Source organism: Lactuca sativa, chromosome 3, assembly GCF_002870075.4.
Source record: "Lactuca sativa cultivar Salinas chromosome 3, Lsat_Salinas_v11, whole genome shotgun sequence".
Classification (NCBI taxonomy): domain Eukaryota; kingdom Viridiplantae; phylum Streptophyta; class Magnoliopsida; order Asterales; family Asteraceae; genus Lactuca; species Lactuca sativa.
Window position 1 is genome coordinate 220,987,648 of NC_056625.2, and position 16,318 is coordinate 221,003,965.

The following is a 16,318-nucleotide window of genomic DNA, read 5'->3' on the forward strand; positions in this document are numbered from 1 at the left end:
TCTCTACGCACCATCCATACCTCCGGCCAACACCCTCCGCCTACGACGCTCCTCGCTCGTCCTTCGTTGCTCCAACTCGTCATCGCCGCCGCCGACTCATCAGGTTCGTTCTGTCCCTTTTTGTTCTCCTCTCTCGTTTATCTTATCTCCCTTTCAGCTTGTATTTTTAGTTTAGGCTCCATTAATGGTGAAATCCCATCTATGATTTTGTCAATTAAAAACCATCTGTGTTGTTAATTTCTCAGATACCATCTATTTATCTCTTTGATTTTGTTCGGTTTGGTACTAGAATCAAACTATTCCTGTTCATCTAAGCTTTATCTGTTCCTCTCTTGTGATTTTGTTTAGTTTAAGATGTAACTCAGCTCTTCATTTTTCCTGTGTTTGGTTCTGTTTTCTGACAGTGGGTGTAGATTTGTAACATTATTTCTTGGGAATTTTGTACATGCTTGAGTTTAATCTGTTTAGTCACTCCTCATTCTCGTTTCTCTTTTCTTATCTCCCTCTCAACTTGTATTGTTACTTTAAACTCCATTATTGGTGAAACCCATCAACCATTTTGTCAAATAACTTCCTGTTGTTGATTTCTCAAATAACTTCTTGTTAATCTGTTTGATTTTGTTTTGTTTTCTACCTGATCTAATTGATTATGCTTTGCTTAAGATGTAAATTTCATGTTGTTTACTTCTCTTATACCAGAAAATTATTAGTTGTTTCTTGTTTGAATAAGTAATTTTCATGTTTCTTGTTTGAAATCCTTTTGGCACCGAATCTGGCCATTAGGGGTATTGTTGTCCAAAAATATGTAGTGTCTGTTTTGTAATTCAGTTGATGATTTATGTTTGATTCTTTTTTGATTTTGATGAAACGGGTTATACCATCATAAATGGTTTTTACTTTCATTGAATAATTTGTTATATATTTTTTTTGGATTCATTGTTTATAGCAACACTTCCTAGAGGATATAAACAATAATTGAAAAAGTAATTTGCAAGAACTCAAAAGGGTAGCTTTATGTTTTTTGAAAATTTAATGTGATTGGGAGAAAACTTGCATTTTTTTGAAATTGAAGGAAAAACTCACAAACTTTAGAGTTTCTCTTTAAACTGTCTAGTTTCAAACTACATGCTTCTAGTTTCAAACTCTTTAGTATAATGCTTTTATTCACTTGAATCAAATGTTTCTATTTTACGTTGTTTGTCTAACATGTTGTAATCTATAGATATGAATCGTTAAGTTTTTAGTTTTTTAAGTCGATTCTTTCATGGAATTAATTTATAAAGTTATTATATATAGCTTGTCTAAATGGGAGACAAACTACAATGGTCGAACGAGCAAGTAAAATGTTTATTAGATACGTGTATCGATGAGGTCAACAGAATTGGTAGAAAAGGAGGTAGCATGCACAAGGAGTCTTGGGTTACGTTAGGGAAAGCTCTAAAAGAAAAGTTTGACATGGATACTTCATAAAAACAATTGAAAAATGCTTTTGATAATCTAAAAGCTAAATACGTAGGGTGGAAATATTTGAGAAACAAGTCAGGGAATTTATACAATGCTCAAACAAATTCATTTGCCTTAGTGAACACAGAATGGGAAGAATTCAAGAAGGTGTGTCTATATAATTTAATTTTTTTAGTTTATGTCCAATTTTAATAACGATGTCAAAATACTTATAATTACTATTAATATTGGTTTAGGGTCATCCAAAGGCAGGATCATTGAGGACACACCCATTGCCTTATCCCAACCTTTGTGCATCTTTATTTGATGGAAGTAGTGCCAGCGGTAGCATCAAATGGACCTCTACTCAAACTGCACCCGCAGATACATCATCTTCTTCTCATCGTGTGCAAAGACTTCTAATTGATGATAACCCTTTTAATGGCCTAGAAGATGATGATGATGATGACGTTTCCAATGACACTAGTGCTCGAGCTCCTAGTGATAAAGCTCATGGTGGTTCTACTGAGAGGCCTGATAAAAGGAGTAAAACCAATGATGCTTCTACTGAGAGGCCTAATAAAAGGAGTAAAACCACTAACGCTTCTACTGAGAGGCCCGATAAAAGGGCTAAAACTAGTGATGCTTCTACTGATAGGACCGATAGGACCGATATGGATAAAGCCTCTAAAACCTCTGTTAGTCTTGATGATTTGAGTCTTGATATGCAAAAAGCTCTGCAACATATGGTGAATAGCAAGGAAGGACCAACAGTAGAAGAATGTTATGAAAGGTTGAAGCTAGTTGAATTAGACCCAATGGATCCTATATTTTTGGTAGCCTTTCACCTTTTTGGAATGTCCATGAATATGAGAGAGGCATGGATGACATTGCCACCGATACCTGGGGTCTTAAAAGGGTGGATAAAGATGACTGGCACCACATTAGGGATGTTTAAGTAGTTTTTATGCTTATGTTTTTTCTTTCATTTTGAACAATTATGTGTTTCTTGAACTTATGTTTTTTCTTTCATTTTGAAAAATTATGTGTTTCTTGAACTTATGTTTGACATTATGTTTTTTTGCTATCATTTGAATGATTGTGTACTTATTTGACACAAATATTGCTAGTATTGGGATTATATACTTATTTTAAACAAAATGTATGCTTTGAATATGATACAAATGTTTATGTTTTTTGATTTAGCATATTAGGGTTTAACAAGTGTTTATGGTTTAACAGGTTCACAATGGATTACGGTAAAAAGTTGCGCCTCCTAATTGTTATGTATTTGTATCTTCGCTTTTTTTGGAGAAGAGGTTTGAAAAGAATGCGAGATAATACCTCAAAAACTTCTGGGCATCAATTCACATTAGAGTTATTACAAGGAACTAATAATCAATGCATTGAACTCTTACGTTTGTCACGTGATTCTTATGTTTGGCTTTGCACACATTTTAGAGTAAAAAGTTGGTTAAAGGATAGTAAACATATATCGGTTGAAGAGAAAATGGCGATGTTTTTGATGATGATTGGTCACAATCAACGTTATGTAATCATCAAACATAGATTTCAACACTCAAAACAAACAATTCATAAGTATTTTTATGAAGTATTGGATAAAATGATGGTGTTTGCAAAAGATATAATAGTACCAACTTCCTTTAATCCAAATCCAAACATCCCGAGACATAATAGGAGGTTATGAAGGATTTTCAAAGGAGCGGTTGGTGCGCTTGATGGAACTTTGGTACATGCTATTGTCCCTCTCGACAAACAACATTTGTATAGAGGAAGGGGAAAAGGCGACTGCTATCAAAATGTATTGGCAATATGCGACTTCAATATGATTTTTACATTTGTTGTGGCTGGATGGGAAGGGATAGCACATGATTCAAGAATATTATCTGAAGCTTTAACAGATCGAGATGCACCATTTCCATTTCCACCACCAGGTTTGTTTACATTTTCAATTTAATATTTCTACTTTTTTTAAAATTAATTATTTCCTTATATTTACAGATAAGTATTACCTCTGTGATGCCGCGTATACACACACTCGAGGATTTATAGCTCCTTATCGTAATGTGCGGTATTGGCTTGGAGATTTTCATCGAAGACGTGCATTAACGAACTGTAACAGCCCGGATTTCCAGGTATCCTTTATTGTTTTGATTTTTGGTGTTTTGAGAGGGGACTCGGCGAGTTGGAGCTCAGACTCGCCGAGTAGGGTCGTGATTCTGGACGCGGGATTCGTCTGGACTCGGCGAGTCCGCGCTGTTTAATGAAACCCTAATTTCTCGGGTTTGGGACCTATTTAAAGGGCCTTATGGCCGTCATTTGTACCCAACAGTCCATAGAGAGAAACCCTAGAGTGCTTTAGCAATTTGAGAGAGAAAGGAAGCATTTCTTGACCTTTGTGTGTTGTTTAGCAAAGAAGAGGGAGGTTCTAGCCAAGAGGAGGCAAAGGAGGTTGCTATTCTGTGGATTTGAAGCTTAGATCTTCGATCTAAAGGTATGATTTCGGCTCATCTTCTATTTTGTGAAGTATGTTGGGTTTTAGGGTTTCTTGTGACCTTTGTTGGGTTGATTGGATGGCCAAATAGTCCCTTGCTAGTGATGGGGCTTTGGATCTGGATCCATAGAGGTCCAGAGAGCCTCATTCATCAAGCTTTATAAAGAACAATGGAGGTTATGACCTTGATTTGTGGTATTTGTTGATAATTCTTCATATATGGTCATATAGAGGTTGTATGTACACCAAGATAGGGGCTTTACGTGGTGAAACAGTCGAGGAAGGCCAGATCTATGAATTGATGGAACAGATCTGACCTTAGAAGCGAGTTTGAGTGTTTGCATGGTATGGACTCGCCGAGTCCGATGAGCAGACTCGGCGAGTAGCTTGAAGATTGCCCTTAGATCGGCCAGGGAGTGGTCCAGTCGAGTCATGGGTTGACTCAGTGAGTCAGGGCGAGTTAAGAAGGGTGGTCAGTGGACTGAGTCGAGCTGGGACTCGTCGAGTTGTTCTTGGAACTCGGCGAGTTGAGTCGGGGTGGCCCCGCGATTCTGCCAGGTGGAACTCGTCGAGTCAGGGAGAGTACTCGACGTGTAAAAAGGGAATCCTAGAGAGTTGGTGAAAATGTCTAGACTCGCCGAGTTGCCCTTGTGCACTCGCCGAGTCCGGTCAAAGTTGACCGTTGACCATTGACCAGAGTTGACCTGTGTTGACTTCTTAGGGATAGTCAACCTTAGAGATAAAAAGTGTTAATTAGAGTCATGTGATGTTATAGGAGGATTAGAGCTCGGAGTATTGAGCACGAGGGATTTCCAGGATTCGTGAGATACCGAGATACGCGAGGTGAGTCTTCTCACTATACTTTACCTTGAATAGGTAACAAGAGTTATGTGACAGAGTATTTGTATGTTATGTATGCTATATGTTGTACTGCATTATTTCTATGTGATTTATGCTGTGCATGTTTACAGAGTTGGAACCGGAAGGTTCCTAGAGTTAGAACCTGAGGGTTCACAGAGTCTGGGTGCACGGACCCATAGAGTTATAGCCTCGAGTGGCTAATATGTGCCTTATGTGTGGTATTTTAGGGAACTCACTAAGTTTCGTGCTTACAGTGTTAGTGTTGTTGTTTCAGGTACTAGCGATGACCGTGGGAAGGCGTCGGCTTGATCCGTACACACACAGGGGATTTTGCTATACTTGTGATCTTGGGGTTTTGTATGATGTGAATTGAGATTTAAACTTGATGTTTTTATGAAAAGTTAATGGTAAATGTTTTTATAAATTGTGAAAATTTATTTTGAAATTTACGGTGTTACACGAACAAAGAAAAATTTAATCAATCACATGCAAAACTTCGAAATGTCATTGAACGTGCTTTTGGTCTCTTGAAATCACGTTTCCCTATATTGAAGAGAATGACTCCGTTTCCATTGGTTACACAAAGAAACATCGTCATTACATGTTTTGCGCTTCATAATTATATAATAAAAGAGGGATTAAGTGATGAGTATTTTTCTCAATATAATCAAGTCGATATATCACTTCAAAGCAACAATGTACAAGATGACGATGATGAGGAGGAGGATGACGTGGATGAGGTACAACCACACGGAAGTGCAAGAGACCGGGAATATATGGTTCATCTACGAGATCAAATTGCTGACCAGTTAATGCGTGTAGAATGAATGATTTCATAAAAATATGTTAGTTTTGTGAATTTAGTTTTAATATTGTAAGACAATCATCAAAACAATCCTTTATGTTTTTAAAAATATCAACTTTAATAAGTAAACGGCCTTCCGGTTTGAGTCGAAATATATATAGTTTATCTAATGTTTTAAAAAATATTATATGTTTGAAATTGTATGAAATTTTTATTGGCAAAGTTTGAGTCAAATATTGGCAAAGTTTAAGTCAAATATAAATTTTAATATATTAGTAATGTATGAGATGCTGAGTTTTTAGCATTTGAGCTTTGGTTGTTTCAACATTAATTTCAAAGATTGGTTTTGTTTTTGAATAATGAAAATTAATGTAAATCGGGTGGCAACGTGTAAGTATACAATTCTTATTAAGAAAAAATCTAATGTGTATTTTTACGTTGCTTTTTTATATTTTCTAATATTTTCTTACAAAATACTATAAATCTATTAAATTGTTCGTAAATATTATTAAATGGATAGGTTTTTCAATTTATTAAAAACCAACGTGAATTATTCGTATTTTAATATGAAAAAAAAATATGATTAATTAATCTCCTTTTTTTACAAGATCTCTTAAGTCTTAGTTCATTCTAATTAAAAAACAAACGATGTTTTTGTATTAAGACTTTTTTGTATAAAGTCTTCTTTTCGAAAAATAGCAAAAGACATTTAAAACAAACACCACCTCCTCGGAGTCGTCGGTGTCGTAGAAATAGAATCATTTTCTTCCAAATATCATAGGTTTCCAATTTCAGTCAATCATTTCAGCCCGTGATCAATTGATCAAAGCTTTTTGGGTTTACCGTCGCTCCCCCGCTCCCGTCTTCTACAAAGGCCTGATCGGAATCTCGACTTTTCATCTTTTCTGATTTCACCGTTTGTTTGGTATGTTCCTTTTCTATGATTTGGAATGTTTTCTTTTTTTTTTTTCCTTTGTTTGGTTTCTCTTTAATCCACCGACTAGAACTTAAAGGCATTCTACATCTTCGGTTTTTCGATACAAACATATGTTGACGGTGATGGTATGGTCGGCCCAGTGACGAATGACTTCATTGCATATCTGAAATTTCAGTTATGTCTTCCACTTTTCTTACTCAGGTAAAAAAAAAACACCCTTTAACATACTCTGCGTTGTTTCTCTTAAAATGTAGACCAAAAAACGATTTTGTGATTGTGGCGTTCTTGTGCGGAGACATTAATCTGGGCCACTTTACTTGCCTCTGTCATATCCCAACAATAAGATTCAATTATACATGCCCGCTTACGTTGATATTTGATAACAAGTTTCACAATGCACTCATAGTACTCGATGAAATGCTACAACCAGGTTTTTAAAATTTTCCTTTTTGGTTACTTGGCAGAAACGGTGTACACTTGATAGAGGTCGAACTGTTGTTTTTACCTCAACAATTGCTAACAAATCCGTTTCTATTTGAAATAAAGATAATTTTAAAAAAATGGGATTTTATGTGTAAGTTTGCAAAAGGTCTTTGTTGGGATTTTTTTGTGATAACAACACAGAACGAGTGTAAAGAAGAAACCAAGCAATAAAGATTGATATACTTGTGGAGAACTGTACATCCATGTTTTTTTTTTTTTTTTTTTAAATTTTATAAGAAGTTAACAGTTAATTAGGATTAATCAAAACCTATATTCAGTATCAATTGTTTGTGAAAGTATTTGTTATACTCTTTCTCAACTAAACATAGATTCTTTGTTATTGTTAGTGATATTGTTTGCTTAAAATGCTTTTACAGGCTCAATTGGTGAATTATGTTTTAATATAGAAAACAAAAAAATCCATGGTATGTTCAATCTTCTTTGATTTGTCTTCTGATAAATGTGTTTTGGCACTACAGTCAAAGGTTATCCAGTTTTTTATGTAATTATTTTGTACGATGGAAGAGGAACTGGTACACTTAAAAATCATCAACAATTTCTTAGATATTTTATTTGTCAAAGGTAGAGTTTCTATTAAATAATTAATTTTGGATTCATTTTTGTGTGGTATCACCTAATTTATTTTTCATATGCTTTTATTTTGTTTTGTTTTTCTCTTCTGTTAGAAGACCACAATCCTTCCAAATTTAGGCCACCTTATAAAGCTGGTAATTCTCTAATTTTTCCACACATTTAGGAATAAGAATATGGTTTTATTAACCCACAAGACCACGAGGGTAATATTGTCATATCTACAATCTGTTGATGTCATTTACTCCTTAAATTTTGTTGTTTACATTGTTTTAGAGTATTCTAATTAGAAGAGATCAATGATGATAATGTTAATCATAAGAGCAATTACCCATTGTTGCTTCTTTGTTTCTTTGTCTTTCTGTTTGATTTGAGGATGCAATATGCACATAAGTTTTGATGTTTTTTTATTTCTTTGGAATGCTATATGGGATTTTGGTTTCTTGGGCTTTAGTGAGTATCTGGACATATGACTATGACTTTGAGTGTATGCTTATTTCTCTAATTTGTGCAGATTTGCTTAAATTGATGGAAAAAAGACATAAAATGAACTTTTGTTAAGGTGAATGGAATTCGCACTTGAGTTTGTCGGACAACAGATGCGGCTATGTTGCTGGTGTACACGTTCAGAAGATGGGACATACAAGTAAATTTAGTTAGTTTTCTGCATAATGGATTTAGAAAAGCATTGGAATGGTTCGTTCCACCATAGTTTATAATGAATGTATATTATATATCTTAAATTAATATTTCTTCTTATTCAGGTCCTACAAGATTTTTTTTCTTTAGTTGTTCCTCTCTGCCATCAAGAGCAAGAAAATCATATATATTTTCCATAGTTTATATTTTTAATATTCAATTTTAATTTCATTTAATTAGATCGATGGGTATTATGCAACTTTATGTTTTTGTAATCACAATTCTATCTGTTGATTATCAAGTCTTTATGAACAATGTTAGGGATATAATATGGATTAACACAAAACCTTTATGAACAATGTTAGGGATATAATATGGATTAACACAAAACCTTATGTAAGGATCTCTTTTGTTAGCCCATTGATAAGCATGTCTCACATGTTGCTCCTACATTTTTCTCTTTTCTAAAGTTTCAAGAAAGAAATGGCATTTTGACTTTTTGAGTCAAAGTGTGACTACAAAAGTGAAACTCCAAATTTTGTGGACAAACTCAATAACTCGATTCATTTGAATGTAAGTAAATGATTATTTTATGATTATTCATTTCAGATTCCTAGACAAGGCTGCGATTGTAACCAAAGAAGATAATGCAAAAGGACAATCAGAACCGAATTTATGGCGATTAAACACAGTCCATCGAGTTGAAGAACTAAAGTCACTGATCAGAATGGCCCCATTTTAGGCATTTCTTTGGTGTATGTAACCCCGCAAAGCAGGGATTCTTCGCTAGTTACTTACTCCCTCCATCCCAAAATAATAATCCACAGACAAAAAACACACAGTTTAAGAAAACATTAATTATCATTAACTTTATTAAAGGAAATGACAATCTTACCTTTCAGTTGCATTTAATTCTATGGTAGTTGCATTTAATTCTATGGTAATTTAACTAATAATGAGGGGTATTATAATAAAAGACATATTTATTTTTAGAAATAGACAATTATTTTGGGACAAACCAAAAAGGAAATATGGACTATTAAAATGGGACGGAGGGAGTATTAAACTTAGATATATTTTATTCAGTTTTAATAAAACTTTAAACAATGAGAAAAACCTATAGGATATACAATACGGCTGACTCGATTTAATTACGAATACCCATAGAATGCATAGTTTACGCAATAAGTTACTAGTGGTTTAGTGTAGAATTAGAAACGTTAAAAGTAGCCCGTCAAAAGTTGACAAACCAATACGCATTTAAAATGGTTGTACATATCCACAAGAAGAAACGAAAATCAAAACGAAGATAAATTTAAAAATTTATTGAATCTGTGCGCCTTAATTTAGAATTTACAGCAGATGATACCCTGTCCCCATCCTTTCTGTTTCCGCAATCTTCTTCTCTCTGCTTTTCCCATTCTTACTGGGCTGCTACTATATTCGGCCTCCAGTCTGCACCACAATCAAGTACTGTAAGCTACAAACCCTGTAAATAATAAAGAAAAAAGAAAGTGGTATATATATGTTTTTGCAATGCACAATATCCGTTGCTAAAATGCATAGCAACGTACTCATGGCTTGCTAATGGAGTTCTAGTTAAGTAGTATTACGTGGGGAAGGCGAAGGATCTGGTGCTTGTTGCACTGCTATCTGATCGATTAGATATGGAGATGCCACTTGAAAATGTTATAGGTCTGGAGCAGGAGATAAGTTCTGTAATTACACCTGCCATGGAGAAACTCGACTCTCCAGCGTATCGTGTTTCATGATTGGCAACTACGACTGCCACATCACGGTGGTTATGGTTGACAGCAGTACTTGGCGTCTCTAAAGGAAGTGCATACATCGTCTCAGAATTCATTCCCCCATAGTGCTCACTATTATATGCTGCTGGTTTGTTGGTGTCAAAATGAAAAGCAACACTTCCTTCCATCTCGCTATCGTTCAATACTTTTCCAGCTTCAGATTCCTGTAATTTAAATGATTAAAAATACTCTTTAAAACTATGTTGGTTATAAGAGAAACGAATAGATGGGAAATTGCAAGCTTTTTTATGGTTATTTTTTATGATAAGGACTCTTTTATACATACCAGAGATCAATAGTGTTGTACTTTCCGATGGGACAAATTCACATACTATATTTTTTTTCATTTCCTACTCAGGTGTACTTCCATAAATGTCAATGTCATAAAATTTGCAGTTTTCCCATCCAAGTCTTTTCCACCTAACTAAACTTGAATGTAATATCTAGTACATAAAATACACACCTGAAGAGTTTGGTGATCGACATCATCTGCAGAAATATTGGAGGACTCTGTGGAGACATCATGCTCTAAATTTGTACTTAAATTCATTTTTTCTTGACAATCTGTAATATATGAAGGTCTCAACCATTGATGGTTAAAAAATTCGGGATCAAGACTGGCTTCAATCATGTCATCACCATCTTCACTGACAGAAAGGGAGTCGCACGCAATAGTTTCTTCATGAGGTATACCTTCATCAATGCAGATATCCTTAACTTGAAAATCACTCTCTTGATAACATACCATCAACTCCGGTAACTCACATTCTACTGCATTTTTATCAATATTGTAAAATCCAGTGGTCTTATGTTCTTGATTATTAGTAAAATCGTTCTCAAAAGTTGAACTTTCGAGTTCTGGGTTGTTCCAGAAGTTGGAGTTTTTGTTTTCTTCGTCACATAAAAAGGGATTTGTACACCTAGAGATCCTAATTGTGTTTGCCTCCGGTTCATCTGTATCGATAGCACTGTTGAATTCAAATCACGCCAGAATTAGAAATGTGCATATACACTACAATCTAACAGTAAAAAAAGGTTAATGTTACCAGATTTCATTATCAGCGCCAGCTGGAAGGGTTTGAAGGATTCGTAGGAGCTGTGAGGCAGACATTATCTACCTTGCAATTGGAGATGACACCTACAAACATAAAACACATAGACTTAATTATTGGATGTCATGCGAATGTTAAGTATTCATCAAAAAATTACACAATTATACAACACAGAAAATGGCATTGGTGCTTATAATTATTCTACAAGTTACCCTTGTTAATTTATTGAACAACTCTACTTTAACTATTCAACCAGTTACCCTTCCATGTTTATTGAAGCACTGCACTAATAGCGTTTACATCATTAAACTCTAAGCACATCCTAAAAATTTCATATCTCCAAAAATGTTAGATGTTTATCATAAAACTTAAACTAAATCCCATAGATAATCACCCAATCAAACAATACAACAATGGAGATTAATGTAAATATATACAAAACACAAATATGCAGTTTCATTACCTCCAATCTATAATCTGCCTCTGCTTTTCCTTCTGAAAAAGAAAAAAAAAACTATGGTTTTGCGTCTGTAGAATAACAATAATCTGTTCCTAACATGGTGCTGCTGTGAATATCTATTCCCAAAATCTATTTTGTATTCCTTCACCCATTGGCACATATAATATACAAAATGCACAAATCAAACGCCAAAATTATTAGATATTCAACAACAAGAATGTTGTCTTATAACTTAGTTTTTACGAGTTATTTGTATGTATGCGTGAATGAATATATGTCTGTATATGTCTATAGAATGTGAAGAATAAGAGGGTAAAACATTCAACTCTACCAACTTATCAAAGGTCAACATTGGAAAACCTAATTATTAAATGTGTGCACATATACATATACAATATATAATATATGATGAGCTCCACGACTACGGAAGACTAGAATTAATTATAAAATAAACAAAATAAAGATAATAGTGTCCCCTCTTTCATCGCATTTTCGAATCTCCACATTAAACAAAGAATGGCTAACCTATGTGGTTTTGGAAATTGTTTAAGTTGATTGGGGTGAATCAAAAGGCTTCTAGCCTAGCGGTATCAAGTGTTGTTCTTTTTTTTTTGAAGTTAAAGGTTGAAGTCTGGTACGAAACATAGGTGAATTTAAGAGTAATATATATATATATATATATATATATATATATATATATATATATATATATATATATATATATATATATATATATATATATATATATATATATATATATATATATATATGGGCGAGTTTGTGTATGTCAAATGTGACAACCCGAAAATTATTCCGTCACTGTAACCCATTTCCGTTAATAAAATTTATTTTTATTGAAATTTTCCGTTAACTTTTGAGTTAGGAAAATCAATTAAGATTTTTATTATGATTTCTTAAGTGTCGGAACGAAATAAGAACACGTGAAACACCTTCGATATCCCTTGAAAAGTTTTTAGTTACGACCAAGTCGGGTTACGACCATTTAATCGGGTACAACCATAAACTCCGTTTAACGTCGGTTTTGGGTGGATCCCCACCTGGCCACAAACTCAAACCCTATATAAGGGTTGAGTGGCCTTCATTTGAGCCTTTTCACACCTCCTTATAACTTTCTCTCTCTACTCTCTCTCTACAAGTCGGTTTTGGTCAAGAAACGCCCCATTCAAGCTCCAAAATCGTAAGTAATCCTTCCTAGCTTGTTGTTTAGCTTGGTATGCATGCAAATTCGTGATTGAATCATTCAAAACCCCCAAAAACTTGTGTTTACGGTTGGGGAACACCTCCCAAAACCGTAAACTCCCATAAGGGGTTTTTGAAGCCCCAAAACCCTTTCAAACCACTTCTAATGCATAGCTATGACTTAGGAACTTGCATGAATGAACTTAGAACCCCAAAATCATGTCTTTATGGGAGTAAACATGAGTTTACGGTCCATGAACATTCATGAACCGTAAACACCTTTTTAAGGTGTTAAAATGCCCTTAAACACCTCCAAAAGCTTGCATAAGTGCCTAGAACCTTGTATCCCTTCATGTGATGCACCAAATCATTCAAAAATGAGCCACACATAAGTTTACAGCCGTAAACCCATGTGTTTACGGCAGTAAACTCACCAAGGGTCCTTCAAGAACCGTAAACCCCATTTCCAAGGTCATTTCAAGTCCCGATCACTTCCTAAGCCTTTGATTCAACCGTAGAACCTTCCCTTGTGCAATATAAGATGATTGAACACCCAAAAACACCCCACCCATAATTTTACGGCCGTAAACTCATGGGGGATATGGTCTTTGGGCCGTAAACACCCCTAAGGGTTTACACTTGAGGAGTAAACTCCTTATTAAGGCCCTACACTCCTTAGATGCAACCCGTATCACTTCCAATACTTGAGATAAGATGTTTTCACGCATAGGAGTTTATTATCTTACTTAGTTAGTGGTTCAATGTCTAATTAGATACAATTATGTATCACTTCTTGTTACATAGGATCCTCGCGTGTGTTCAAGCCTTAAATTGACACCTAGAGTCCTACCCGACACATCCTCGTCTGGTGAGTTCATACCCCTACACATTTTCCGTGTTTTTCATGTTTTCAAGGGGGGAATACAAGAAAAAGTACAAGGGTACTTGTACTCAAAACCTTTTATTTCGTATGAAATGTTTACATGTTCAACATGCTTTTAATAGGAAACCGTTTCACCAACCGACTATGAAAATAACTGTTGATTTAGTTTTCAAAACTAAAATAGAGGAACTTGTAAATCTTATCATAAAATGTTATATTTTATATTTTACAAGGGATTTCATGCCATTCATAAAACAGGATTTTCCATATTATTACTTGTAAATTCGTTATTCTTAAGACTGGAGACACGTCCTTGGTAACACTCCACGGGTACGAGAGTGTAGGACTACCCCTGTAACTAGAATCTCCTGGAGGGAGAACGTGACTTCTGTGTATAGATCTATACGGGACTGACTATCCCACACCTTGCTGCTAGCTACAGTGGGACCGACAGGTCTACGGGTGACAAAGTCATAAAACGATATTGGCCCCGTTATGTGCCATATCTAGTTTATTGTATGGTTATAGAACTCGCAACTTAGATAATGGAGATTTACTTTTAAGTAATAATGAATCTAGTGAACTAACCTAAAAGTAATAACTGTTTTGATTACTAGAGGGTATCAGTAATACCCTTAGGTAATAGTTCACAACCTACTAATTAGTTTTATATACGTGTTAAAACTAATGTACTTTTCAAGGATAACCAAACTTTCAGGGAAAATTCACTTAACGATACAAGTATGGTAGATACTTGTACACTTCATTCCGGATCGATAACCAACCACCAACTTTTAAGGAAAATAAGGGTTTTTCATGGGATAACTTAACTTTTCTTGAACAGGCTGTTTAACAAATGAATAACCAAACTACTTATATAAGAAAATATGGGATTTTATTGGGAAACAACTTTTCATAAAACCAAAGGAAACTTATTCTTTTACCAGAAACAAATCGCTTATGAACTCACCATCTTTATGCTGATATTTCTAAAACTGCTTGTATTCTCAGGTTCCCATTAGACAGGTATCTCGCTTACTTTTGGAGAAGACGATGCATATAGAAGTCTCGTCTATATTTTTGTTCAAACTGATGTATATATATAAAACATGTATTTCCTTACTACAAACAAATGTAAATGTTCTTATGTAATGTAATGGTTGTGTTTACTATGCTTGCTATGTACATTGGTTGTGATACTACGCATGACATCCTCCGCCCCGGAACGTTTCCGCCATCGGTTTCGGGGTGTGACAGATTGGTATCAGGGCCCTTGTTTATAATGAACTAAGTATACCGAACCTTACATGGTATATAACTATAAACATTAAGGGGTCGAAGCGCTCGGAACTAAAAGTATACTTTAAAATACAAGTATTTTTCAAAAGTATACAAGAATACCTAAACGCCAGAAACCGTAACCATGAGTAGAACAAAACATAAGTAATTGGGTGTTGGGCACTGCGGTTAGACCTGGGCAGTTATGTAGTCGTGTCTAGGGTCAATATAGCCTGATCAACTATATTCATTCGAGACACGGCCAACATGTGCTTGTGAGTGACTGTGGTGTATAGCAAGCCTAAAACTTACCAAATATCCAAACAACTAGTCATCGTCGCAACAAAACATAAAATACTATAGGAGTATTTTAGCCAAAGCCGAATACATTGTAAAAATTCATTCCAAGTGTTGCTACTCATTCTTTCCTTAGTGATAGTTTACTTGCTTTAGTAACTTTTTCCTGTTCTATCGCTTAGTAGAACACCCTAACTGCCATAATGAGATATCTCTTGTTTCATATCTCTTGATTCTATCCAGAAGACTTACCATCCTCTCTTTCCTAATCATTTTAGATCAAGATGCCTCCAAAGAAAAGACCCAACTCAAAGAACAACAATCCTCCTCCACCAACTCCCTCTCCATTTGATCCTGCCATGTTCCAAGAAGCCGTTATTGCTGTTGTGGCTGCTGCTATGTCACAAATGAACCCTGGCGGTCCTGGCGGGCCAAGAGGTGGTACTCAGCCCCAAAACTAGGAAGGTGGTCAGGGACACCAGAAGGAGTGTTCCTATAAGGACTTCATGAACACAAAACCCACATCCTTCGACGTCACTGGAGGTGTTATTGCCCTGACTCAATGGATCGAGAAAACTGAGTCCATTTTCGAAATCTGTGCCTGTTCCGAGGTCAACAAAGTAAAATTCGCCGCTTGCACCTTCGCCAACAGGGCACTGACTTGGTGGAACGGTCGGGTCAAATCCCTAACTCTACCAGTGGCAAATGCTATGGGTTGGGAGAGCTTGAAGGAGCTCCTACTTGCTGAGTACTACCCTCGGGGCGAATTGCAAAAACTGGAGCACGAACTCTGGAACCTAAAGATGAAGGGTTCCGATGTTGCTGCCTACACTTCTAGGTTTGAAGACCTAGCGCTCCTTTGTCCGGGAATGGTCACCCCAGAAAGCAAAAAGATTGAAAGATTCATTTGGGAGCTGACCCAGCCAACTAAGGGGAAATGTTTTGGCTGCGAAGCCAAAAACCTTCGACAGCGCTAAGTGCCTGGCGCAGACTCTAATTGATCATGGAGACGATCTCGATGAAGTGGCCACCGCTCCTGAACCGGCAAAAAGGAGTGGTGAGAAAA

General features: G+C 35.6%; 2 protein-coding genes and 1 long non-coding RNA gene across 3 annotated transcripts; 2 read left to right on the forward strand and 1 right to left on the reverse strand.

Moving 5' to 3' along the window:
- The first annotated feature begins 3,284 nt into the window (after nt 1-3,284).
- Nucleotides 3,285-5,646, forward strand: LOC111911452 (uncharacterized). Its single transcript, XM_052769907.1, has 3 exons — nt 3,285-3,398; nt 3,466-3,530; nt 5,374-5,646. The coding sequence occupies exons 1-3, from the start codon at nt 3,290-3,292 to the stop codon at nt 5,644-5,646; spliced, it is 447 nt and encodes a 148-aa protein (XP_052625867.1). The 5' UTR covers nt 3,285-3,289.
- A 734-nt stretch (nt 5,647-6,380) lies between these two features.
- Nucleotides 6,381-8,398, forward strand: LOC122197112 (uncharacterized). Its single transcript, XR_006189883.1, has 2 exons — nt 6,381-6,762; nt 8,150-8,398. It is a non-coding gene; the product is annotated as an uncharacterized LOC122197112 (long non-coding RNA).
- A 1,023-nt stretch (nt 8,399-9,421) lies between these two features.
- Nucleotides 9,422-11,831, reverse strand: LOC122197185 (uncharacterized). The gene is made up of 5 exons (XM_042900712.2): nt 11,598-11,831; nt 11,129-11,220; nt 10,546-11,050; nt 9,888-10,246; nt 9,422-9,729 (listed from the first exon to the last, which is right to left on the reverse strand). Exons 2-5 carry the CDS (start codon nt 11,191-11,193, stop codon nt 9,621-9,623), a joined length of 1,038 nt encoding a protein of 345 aa, XP_042756646.2. The 5' UTR covers nt 11,194-11,220; nt 11,598-11,831; the 3' UTR covers nt 9,422-9,620.
- Nucleotides 11,832-16,318: the final 4,487 nt, after the last annotated feature.

What these genes read in the sequence shown, in the direction of transcription:
- LOC111911452 (XM_052769907.1), top strand. Translation starts at nt 3,290, where the DNA reads ATGATTTTTACATTTGTTGTGGCTGGATGGGAAGGGATAGCACATGAT. An exon ending in ATTTCCATTTCCACCACCAG is followed by an intron (nt 3,399 to 3,465) that starts GTTTGTTTACAT and finishes TTATATTTACAG; the next exon opens with ATAAGTATTACCTCTGTGAT. An exon ending in TTATAGCTCCTTATCGTAAT is followed by an intron (nt 3,531 to 5,373) that starts GTGCGGTATTGG and finishes CCTATATTGAAG; the next exon opens with AGAATGACTCCGTTTCCATT.
- LOC122197185 (XM_042900712.2), bottom strand. Translation starts at nt 11,193, where the DNA reads ATGTCTGCCTCACAGCTCCTACGAATCCTTCAAACCCTTCCAGCTGGC. An exon ending in TCGATCACCAAACTCTTCAG is followed by an intron (nt 10,247 to 10,545) that starts GTGTGTATTTTA and finishes TTTAAATTACAG; the next exon opens with GAATCTGAAGCTGGAAAAGT. An exon ending in AGATCCTTCGCCTTCCCCAC is followed by an intron (nt 9,730 to 9,887) that starts GTAATACTACTT and finishes ATTGTGGTGCAG; the next exon opens with ACTGGAGGCCGAATATAGTA.